General features: G+C 36.7%; 1 protein-coding gene across 4 annotated transcripts; it reads right to left on the reverse strand.

Annotated features, from left to right (window-relative positions):
• Nucleotides 1-296: 296 nt before the first annotated feature.
• Nucleotides 297-10026, reverse strand: LOC104000766 (TOM1-like protein 4). Of its 4 annotated transcripts, none has more exons than XM_009422898.3 (10): nucleotides 9836-10026; nucleotides 9498-9613; nucleotides 8533-8611; nucleotides 7501-7599; nucleotides 7290-7403; nucleotides 6467-6618; nucleotides 5125-5206; nucleotides 3780-3865; nucleotides 3499-3687; nucleotides 297-1199 (listed from the first exon to the last, which is right to left on the reverse strand). In XM_009422898.3, exons 2-10 carry the CDS (start codon nucleotides 9602-9604, stop codon nucleotides 551-553), a joined length of 1557 nt encoding a protein of 518 aa, XP_009421173.2. In that variant the 5' UTR covers nucleotides 9605-9613; nucleotides 9836-10026; the 3' UTR covers nucleotides 297-550. The 4 variants fall into 4 exon arrangements, with proteins under 4 accessions (XP_009421173.2, XP_009421176.2, XP_009421174.2 ...); XM_009422901.3 differs by having other exon boundaries at nucleotides 9732-9848; XM_009422899.3 differs by having other exon boundaries at nucleotides 9717-9844.
• Nucleotides 10027-11520: the final 1494 nt, after the last annotated feature.

Here is an 11520-nt window from a genome sequence, read left to right on the forward strand (position 1 = left end):
CAAGCAATGCAATCAAATAAATTTTGCATAGGCAATTTACACTATATATGTGTGCAAAAACAAATTTCCACTGTAAAACTCTCCTCCACCCTCAACCAAACAGTTTTGATGAGTCAGAACTCGACTGCAGCAAATTATATGAGAACAGATCATTTTAGTTGGACAAGTAAAATTTGTTCATACACACTGAGGAGTTCAGTGAGCTCTAAGAATGATAACATATTGCACTGCAAAAGCTCCTATACATTTGGAGCAAATGTGTAGGGAGTTCATGAGACGATAATGCATTCGAACAATGAACACAACAGCATGAAGTCAATGTATAAAAGAAGCATGATCTCTTTTTACATAGAAATAGCCTAAGATATACATAAACAGGATATATGTCTGGCAACAATGCTACTCTATTCATCATATACACCACAGAATAACCAACTTGAACAATAATCAGGACCATAAATGTCACACTTTATTTCGCGACCGTCGCCTCTTTAGCCTGATAAAGAGACCAAACACCATGAAATGCACAAAACCTGCTTGAGGACACCATTTAGCGGGTTTGATGACTGTTGGTCGGCTTGGTTGATGGAGATGATTTGGCCTTTGCAAAGTCAACCAAGTCTTTAAAGAGTATGTCCTCAGGTTTGGCTTGTTGAGCTGATGGTGATGAGTCCGTCCCACCCACTTGTTGCTGATTATGTTGCAGACCCAAGCCAGCATTTCCTTGATTCAAAGAGAAGTTCTGGTTTTGAGCTGTCAATCCATCATAAAGTCCTACCGACTCCCCATCAGATAAACCATGCTTCTCCTGATAAAAGAACTGCTGTCTTTGGCCATATTTTGATGGGGGTGGTGGTAATACACCGGAAGCTGGGGATTCCCGAAGAATCGTTGGAAGAAGCACTTCACTAGATTTTTCTGCTTGAATAGGCTCATCATACCTGGGTAGCCCAGAGGACTTCGAAGATGGAGCTGAATCAGAAAAGAGTGGGGAAGTTGGAGACAATGATGGTGGCAAAGGTAAGTTGAGAGGAGCATCTGATGGTTGCTCCGATCTGAAAACATCACCACTTAGATAGTCGACTGTGCTTGCCTCTCTACCAATTGGCCTCGACGGTGGAGGTGGTGGAGGAAGAGGGCTTGGGATTTTGCCACTAGAAGATTTGCTGCTCTGTCCTGTTGCACTATCCCTTGAAGTCCTGTAACAATGTTCAAAGACGATATAATCATACTAGGTATGCATATCAATTTAAAGCATATTTGCTACCGTTTGTAGGATGTCAACCAATATTTTTGCCATCAAAACAAGGTCCAACACTATCTAGAGAACAACTAATTTGGAAGAACAAGGACAAACTCCAGCAGTCAACTTTTTTTTTTACATATAGCACTAATTTGTCTAATATCAAGAAAATGCATCAGGAAAAGTTCAATGAAGAAAAGACTGATACCCATCTTTGCTTTCACTCTTTTTTTTTTATTTAATAAGGCTGAAGAGGATGGTTCTCTCCTGGCACAGAAAACATAGTTTGGAATTTGTTTGTAGGTGAAGGAACAACTAATAGAAGCATTCAAATATGCATGAATTGCTTGATTAAATAATTCACATCCAAGTCCATAAAGCTTGACCTCCGGAAGACGAGAGATTGGGGTCGGCACAGTTTCTCACACAAATTCAACACCCAACTAACACCCCAACTCAACACATTGCACACTAACTATTTATATCTGCATCATGAGAGCCCAAGAGACAAAACTATGAAAGCTCTTACAAGATCTTGTATTATCACAGTTTTGATGATTCACAAATGGAGATATTGAGTTTCTTTAGGCACCACTTTAAAACGATCCAAAATTAGAGATCAGTCAGTAAATGTGTCACCAGAAATAAATTTTAGTCACTATTTCTTAATCTTATTAGACTTTGAGCTTGTAATTTGTGATCAGATTGCCTCTAATATGTTTAATTTGATAACTCCGAAGGTATCAATTGGTTGACAAAGATAAGATATTACAAATCTATATTGGTTTGTCCATCGGCTAATTTGGCTTTGCTTTAAAATCTTAACCTCCTTACAGAACTTCAAATTACACCAAGATGCTCAAGTTAGAAAATTAATCCAATCTGATTGAGGAAACAACAAAGTTTCCATCGCTGTGCTAAAAGAACAGTTGAGGTTTGACATGTGAGAAGTAAACAGGCACCATTATAGGCATAAGCAAATATGAGCTTTGCATTTTTGCATTATGGAGATATGTCAATAGCCTTCCAGAATGACCAGTATCCAAAGCCATGCCAGTCGGCACATCTGTGTGTCACCAGCATAGGCCAAGAATTGGACGGATCATACATATGTGGGCAAGTGTTATTCTTTACCATTCAACATCACAATCTTTGGGTCAGAGTATTTCATCTTATCTTCTTCAAGAGCATCAATATCAAAACATGAAGATCAATAGAAGGCAGTCAAATTAACAAACATTTCTCCATATATTTATCATCTCTAATTGGTACTACCTTGTGGAAGAATAGAAATGACTCCAAATTCAACAATCACTTCATCCAACCATCCTCCTTGTGAAGGAAAGTTTTACCCCTCTTTAATGATAGTCCTCCCACGGTTATAAAAGACTCACCCTCTTCTTCACTATCTCACCCTCGGCTAATTACCCTATCCGATCCCATTTGTTTAAGGGATTTGACAGGATCTTATTTTGTGATGGTTCATTTTCTAATTCCTCTTTGTTTGTAGGTTTTCTAGTTCAAGGACTCCCAAGGTTTAATTCTCTTTGCTGGAAGCAGAAGACATCGTGCAACCAATCCTCTACAGGCTGAATGTTGGGCAATTTGGGATAGACTCACACAAGCCAAACATAAGAAGCTTCAATTTTTCTTCGTCAAGAGAGACTCACTTGAACTGGTATTTATTCTCGATCATCCTCACCCGACTCCTTGGTTTTTAAGAAGTCTTTGCAAAGATATGTCATTGCTAGCCCAGGAAACTAATGTGTTGGGTTGGCTACACATCAATAAGTATCTTAATATTGTTGCACACTCTTTTGCTAACATAGCAAGAAATTCTTGTAATCCTCAACAACATGAGGAAAACTTTGTACCTTGGGAGGCTCCTGTATCCTCGATTTTATTAAATAAATTTTCTTCAAAATAAATGATTAGGGGACCCCCCTTGTAAGATGAGACAAAGAGTATTTAAACTAACACCTATTTTTTCCTCGTAAGCAGGTTAGTTTTGAGGTAAACCAGTAATATAAGGATCATATGAGTGGGAAATTACAACAAAGAAAATCTTCAATACTAATTCCTAGAAGCTGAAGCGACAAACAAAATTTTGTATGCTAACAGCAACCAAAAAAAAAAACACCTTTAGCAGTATAGGTGTGACACCACATACACCATTCTTTACTTTTTATAGATTATAGAAAACTAAATAAAACAATAGACATAAAAACAGAATAGAGAACCATCATGTATGGTACCTGAGAGACAACTGGGAGAACTCATCCTCAAACTCGTCATCCTCATGATTTACATTAACAAGAGGTACAGCTGAAGCAAGTGGAGCTTCATGACTTGGTGCAGTTCCCTTCAAGATATCATCATGTCGTTGAAGTACACGCTGAAGTTCATCATTCAGAGCCAGACCCTGGCAAAGAAGCTCTTCTTCTCTGTAGCATACAACAAAGTGAAGAAAAAAATAATCAGTATATAAATTTCAACTCAATGATACTTTACAGCTTACCAAAAATTTGGACCATACCCAGTATTATTTACTAGAAGCATGACACGCTTTTTATAAGAATGGCACTGCTCAACAAGGTCAAGTACAACTTCTTGTTTTAAGTCCTGTCATATGAGGCACAAGTAGCTACGACATTAAAAAGGATGTTAGAATCAATGATGTATTGACCTGCAATGCTCTGACTTCCGGTGGATACTTTACAGGCAAAAGATTAAGCTGTCACGAAGAAAGCAGGATGCATTTCAACAAGATAATTTTGAACTACAACTCATTTAATCCTGCCAATTACATCTTACACACATCAGGGCACATGTTTGGCATGCAACAGTTTCTGATAAGAAATGTAACTTGAGTTACAAGAAATGTAAGCATATGAAGTGACGTGACATGGATACTTTACTATGTCAAATTTGCTGCAATGTACAAGTTGTAGTCAACTTATGTACAGAGGTATATTGTATAATAAACGTTCTAATTATAAGGTAGCTATAGAAGACATTTTGGTGATCATATACTATAACTGATCAATAACATTCTGTATTGCTAAAGTAATAGAGATGAACACAGGAAATGAACCTCCACTAAGATCATTAAAAAAAAAATGAAAAGCTACATGATGTTCTAGATAACAGATCCCATTTGGAACATTATTATGAAACTTAACAATTACTCCAATATCATTATAAGCATGTTTGTCAGTTAGTTTCTAACAGCAATTCCATCTTTATATCATAAAAATGTAACAGAAATTGAAGTGACCTACAGCACAGAATGTGGATGCAAGGCACCCTTTCCTAACTCCTGTTTGAATTGCTATTCCCATACATTTTAAGCTCCTTAATATGAAAACTGCAGTCTGGACTCAGTCATTTGACGAATTAAAGATGTCCTTGCTAAGACTCCAACCATAGATTGAAGGGATCTCTTTTCTAGGCCTTAGATGCAAATTAGATTCTCTTTTATAAAGACAGACCAATGCAACTTTACCAACTCCATAATTCCTTATAATTTGTTCAACTTGGTAAGCAACTTTAAAGCTTCTACCACTCGCTTGTCTCAGTGTTGCAGTCACAAACTCACAATTATGAATGTTTGATCCAACAGCACCCAAAGATATGCGTGAAAAGAGGGTCAATGCCATTCCAAGTGACCAAGCGGAACCAAAGTTCCAAGTTTCAAAATCTGCCAAGTGCATAAATAGGAGCGATCTATATCATCTCATGATCTGAACAAACATGAAATGGTTTAGTTGATTGTACATAATATATTTCCACTGAACCCTATGGTCAATATCTAAAAGCAATAAAAGAAAATTTTCCCCTAACGTCATATTTTCTAACAGCAATAAAATAAAAGTTTCTACCTCTCGGTTCTTGGGATCCAGTGCATTGAGCATCTCAAATAACACATCTGCTATTCCTTGAGCGTTCTGAATATCTTGCAAGCTGAATTAAGACAATTGATTGCTATTAGAATCTGAAATACGACTTTCATAAATATGTGGAAAGCTATTAAATTTATTACTTAAAAATGAAACTGTCCATCAAAATATGAGTAAGAATTATTAATGATTTATAATTCATGTACAAATTTTAAGTAACATATAAGTACATTGCAGACTCAGCTATCTTTGGCAGGAATGATCCATTCTCTAATTAGTATGCACATGCATATCTTTGCCTTTATTTTCATTCAACATTAATAAACTTCATTTTCCACCAAAAAAGCCAGGTTACCTCAGACTAATTCCTACACAAACAATAACAACACAGCCAAAGTTCCCAACTATTTAGGGATGGTTACATGGTTCCCCTCCTGTAAGATTCATCTGAGTGATAAAACTTGACTGAATCAGTTCCCTTAACCACACCAAAGCATTATGCTTCCACCAGAAACTTCCGATTTAGTTTCTTGTTATTATGATACCCAAAGAAATCTCTATTCAAAGGCCATAACTCATAATCACACATCAAATCCCTCAGAATTCTGTTTAGGACCTTGGTGAAAACAACAGAAAGGACTAAAAAAGTTGGCATACTAATCCATATCTAAACCAAACAAACTTAACCTCTTCAAATGGGTACATCACCAAATAAAAAGTAAATGAGGGGACATTCTATCCAAATGCCCCTTCAACACACCTTATGCTTCTTCTAGAAAAGCAACATAAACCAGCAAAATATCTACACACTCAAAATTTATATGGTCACGCTATTCCTCAATAGCCAATGACTCCAATAGTACAAGTATTTACTTGTCATGATGTACTTCATATCATCTTAAGTTTTATCTTGATGCAGTCCTCTTAAAAATAAATGATTATTTACATTCCACTTTCCACTTTAAAACAACAGCCAACTTTACAACTAGTCGCACGCATGATGTATGCATTTGTAATCACCATAGTTGTATGCAAGATTGTACGTTTGATCTATCACTATTAAATAGGAAATAAATGTTTGGCACTTAGTAGTTGAAAACTTGAAATCATGAGTTATGAAGTCAATAATGTTTTGCAATATCCTTATCATGTCTAAAGTCTAAACAGCAAAAAAGTTAAATGACAAAAAATTGGATAGACAAAGGGAACTAATATGTTAAAAAAGGTAAAACAGTGATCATTAGCTGGCCACTAAACACATATAGGTGCATAAACAGATCAAATATCACTATGTGCATATTAAAAAAAAGAATAAAGCAAGAACCTGAGAGCAGCAACATCAGACTGAAGTGAAGCTTCTAAAGCAGCATTTTCATCTGCTGATGTAGCAGGTTGATGCACTATAGGGTGTGTTTGTGGGGGGGTAAACAGTGGTGAAGTATTTTCAGTACGGGGTGGGAACTCAACTCCAGCAGCCTGTCCAAAAAAAAATGAACAAATCTTCCAAAATTATTCTTTGATGAATAACTATATAACTAACATGGACACAAGATTTAATCGCACCATGAAATGCAAGTAACAAGCACAAAATAAGCAAATCATAGGTTACACAAATATTTGCTAGCAAGCAGATGTCAAAATATCAAGAACAAATAATGTCTACAATTCCTAAGCAAAAGGAAACAGTCGAAATCACTTATGTAACAAAAAATTTAGTTACCAATACAAAGGAGAAATTCTGAAAATATCTGCCTTTAAGAAAGCCAAACTCTAAAATAAAACAGAAGATCTAAAACATGCAAAGCATGTGCATCTATCAACCTATTTCACAGGTACAGGAGATACATTAATTCTGGTAGCTCCAACAACCATGCAAAATTGTACTATTGTAGGTCAATAGATAACACATCAACAAAATATCACATGAGTATAACAGTATATCAAGATGAAAAAGAGCAACGAGAAGTTCATTGTAAAATTATCAGAGCCCCAAAACATACTAAGTGTCATTTATATGTTTAGACTAGCACTTAAATGAATTCCCTCGAGATCTTTGGCGAAATAAAGAGAAACTTAAGCAGGACAGCAAACAAATCACACAACCTTGTAGGGAATGGCCACATCTATCAAGGTGAAAAAGAAAGTACCCTAAGTTCTTGGTATGCAGCATGGTATTGAGGATATCTCCCTCCTGATCCACCAAAAGCATCTTGCCATGCATCTATCAGAACTAATATCTTTTCTCTTACATTCAAATCTGGCTGCAAATAAGATTTAGGAAACAAAAAGAATATTAGAAAACAAATAAGAAGATGTCAAATGCAACTTACAAGATGTGCTATGAGAAGTGATACTTACTTTTTTCTTCACTATTTTAACCATTTCATGTAAGATATCCCGCTCAACAATTTGTTGGTGAACATTGTCTCCACAATTTTTGCTTAGAGTTTCTAGCACCTAGTTAGCAACAGCATTTTCCAGACCGTAATATTATTATTCAAGACAGAATACCATCTAAAATATAAATATGAATACTTTTCTATGAGAAGCCAACTAAACCAATAAAGAAGAATAATCCGTTAGAGAGTTTAGTTTACCCCAAGGGCCCTGCTTCATTGTGTCAGTGAGCATACCAAAGTATAAATGCAAAAAATTAATTTATATAAGCTGCAGAATCTGTTCTGACATCTATTCTTACATGGATAAAACCCTTGCACACAACACATCAGTATTACATCCACTTGCTAGAGATGCTAGAGAAAAGCATGCACAGCCAGAGTAAGCCTTGTGGATATAACAAATCTTCCATGTGATCCTAGAGTAAAAATTGCATAACATGGTCAAGTTGAACTAGGGCAGTCAAATGTAAGAGGCGCTCGCCAATGTGGAGTTCGGGGAGGACCAATGTTCACAGTCTACAGCAGAGAGGATGTTTTCATATTCAAATCTTGGTCATTCCAGTTGAATAACCTTACTGTGGTTCAAGGCCCTTGTCTTGAGTCGTTCATTTAAACCAATTGCTGTAGGTTGAAGTTGACAGGGCCCTATTGTATATACATAAAACTTAGAACAGCATTTGGAGTTCTCTACTGTGACAACAGCAAAGACAAGAAATATTGACATAATACTTCTAAAGAAGATGAGAAAAATAAAGACAATTTTCTTTTTCAGATTTTTCTTTTAAACTCAGTACATACTGATGTACCAACACTTGGTATATACCAGTAACATACCAGACCGGTATAGTATCAACCTGAGCCCTAACCGATACTCAAAATTGTGAACCTTGTTAGTAACTCATGAATTACTTAAAGATTGATATGAACAACTGAAATCTAAGCTTTTGAAGGTATACCAAGTCCTAAGTGAAGGAGAAGAGCATGTGCTTACAAAAAGTGCCAGAAGTTGAACTTTTGGGTTCTTGCTTCCTAGACGCTTTTTGAGTACTTTCAGTGCATCCTTTGCCTGTCTGCTCGTGAGAAGAAATATTATTAGATGAAGTTTCAGTAAAGGACAATAAAAATATTTTACTACTATGAAGAAACTAACATTCTTTAGAAGTTAGGACACAAGAAAATAAAGCACATCGAAATCAGAAAATTCCTTAGCGAATTGGTTAAGTGGATAAGGGTTTCCTCCCTAAATGATTATCCATATCCCCAGGAATAGTCAGTTGCATCACTCTTGACATCAATGAAACAGTAAATCTGGTGACAAATCTGCATACTTCAAGATGCAATACCCACATGAAGTGGTTGATGGTGGGATTATATATTGGTGGAAAAAATAAAGTACCATCAAAGAAACTGTTCTCAACATTTTGTTTAGTGTTTAGTATCACGTCCAGCAAGTTCATATGTCTGTTTCATGATTTCTAGCTTATAGGAGCCACACTTTCTTCTTGGAATTCAAGGTGCCCCAGATAAGGACAATGCTGAATTTAGCAGATAGAATAATTCAAGGGTACATATCAAATAAGGCCCATGTGTATTTGGGCATAGAAAAACTTGGATCCAACAACCAATAAAGATTATAGCCAGATAATGCCCACAACAAACATACAGTTCATGTAAGAGAAGTATAGGTCCATAAACTAATACGTTCAGTTTCACATCTTTGGTAATTTTACAGAAGTGCCTACAGAAAAGTCCGAACAATTAGATGCAATTGGGGAGGAACCCCAAAAACCTACTTCTATGGTTCCCAGGTAGGGGAAAAAAAGGAACCATCTTTACCAAGTTGCTCATCATTTGACAGTACTCCCTACAGTACTCGAATATCTATGCCAAATTAAACAAATGTCAACACCCTACAAACTAGATCTACCAAACTAAACAACAAGTCAAGAACTTTACCCGGGATCCATACTGATAATGTCGCATAACTCGATGTTGATCGCCCAATCCGGGCCGATCAACATATCGCTCGTCGCCCGTTCCGCACACGCCGCAGCGGCAGCCATCGAAACGTCCTACAAATCAAACACATCCATCAAATCTAAATCGAACCCTCAAAATCATCTCTTCTTTTTTTTTCCAAAATTATACTTTTCTCCTTCAGAGAAAGCACCAGACCGGATCAAAACCCACATAAGACCGAAGCACCCAAAGATTCACAGAATTCCAGGGGACATCGGATCAGTACGTGACAGGAACGGGCAGAAATCAGAGGCTGCCAAGGCCAAAGGGTTTACCTTTACGCCAAAGGAGACGAAGAGGGCGCCGAAGAAGCTCTTATTCAGATTCTTATCTTGGGGAAGGGATTATGGAAGAAAGCGAGGCGGATTAGCTCATCAAAGAGCCGACTTTGATAAAAATAAAGAGAAGTGGAAAGAAGAAGAAGTCGTCGTGGGAGTTGGAAGCCGTTCAAAGATGTGACACAGAAAATGGCAAACATGCCTTTATTTCTCCCTTTATTTTGCTTGTTATTTTAGAAACCATCTCGTATTAAATATTACTAAATTAATATTCTACATTCCAAATTACACTTAATTACCAATAATTAATACTATAATGTCTATAAGTTTTGGTTTTGTAGGTATACATATGTATATGGTAAATCCAAATTCATCAACCCTCCAGTTTTGACTGTGTAATGGACCAATATTACCCAATCTAATTTTGGTTGCATGACAATGAGATTTTTGGGGATTCGGTGCTAAGTCTTCCCTTCCATGGCTATTATTAACCATCGGGCAATCTACTTTTAGTTACATGACTCATTGGTAATCTACTTTAAATCGAACTAAGGATGCTTCTTGGATCTATCTATATATTGGATATTCAACTAAGATTGGAGCCAGGATTTTGTGTGGATCCGTCTCTTTGGATCCATTATTGCCATAGGATCTAACCAAGGAATCATATGTTTCCTTGATGATGCATTGAGTTCGGCTCGATCTGACTCGATTTTGTGAGTTGTAAAGTGTGATCGATTTATCGGAGTTTAAAGTAAGAAAAGACTTGAATTAATTCGATAATCTAAGTTTGAAGTTAATATGACCAAATGTTTCGATCTGCAACTAACAATATGACACCTTACATTTTCCACATCCAGCAAAGAAATGAAGGTAAGTCAATGCCTTGAGAGGTGAATGCACACAAAGGTGCAAATAAGTCCAAAGAAGATGAGCATGGTCTCAATCTTTTCTAACACGTTTTCTCTTTCTTGGCTGTCATTGTCTTGTAGTTTGTCTTTTGTTTCTCCTCTTCATAGATCTCTCATGTTTCTCCTTTCTTTGTTGTAATTATCTATTAGTTTATCTTTGATTTCCCCCTTCTCTAAGATCTTTTTCTTGGCTGTAACTGTCTTATCCAAGCTGCCATTTCAACTCCACAATCAGGAAGAGACTGAGCTCCATGTTTCATTTGAGTGCCAAAATTAATTGTCTCTGGGAATCAGATCCACCATAGACAATTACTACAAGCAAAAATGAGGTGTATCACTGTTTAGGTCAGAAGTAGAAGCCATAGGCTGTCCATGAACATCATGCAGCAGTTGATCTTCCATCAAACATAAACTGTTTCTGAAGACTGCAAATGCCAATTCATATATGAACTACACTTGATGGGCTTACAAATTGTTGACACTTAGTTTCAGCATGTTACTGATCTGGTCATCCAAGATTTGGACGAACTGGGAGATACTTCGAGATCTGGTTATCAGTAAACAGCAGAAGTGAGTGCATACTTGACATGGCAATCCTTCATTTCATCGTCTCCGATGTAAATGAAGAAGCAGTAATGTTCTTTGTTTGTGCCTCGAATGATAAGGATGTGGAATACAGCTACTACCCGAGTGGAAGGCACACTTTCCTTCGATAACCATATGGTGAATTGGAGCTGCTGCAATCACAAGGAGCTCAACTAAGGTTCAGTT

Source organism: Musa acuminata, chromosome BXJ3-10 (genome assembly GCF_036884655.1).
Source record: "Musa acuminata AAA Group cultivar baxijiao chromosome BXJ3-10, Cavendish_Baxijiao_AAA, whole genome shotgun sequence".
NCBI lineage: Eukaryota > Viridiplantae > Streptophyta > Magnoliopsida > Zingiberales > Musaceae > Musa > Musa acuminata.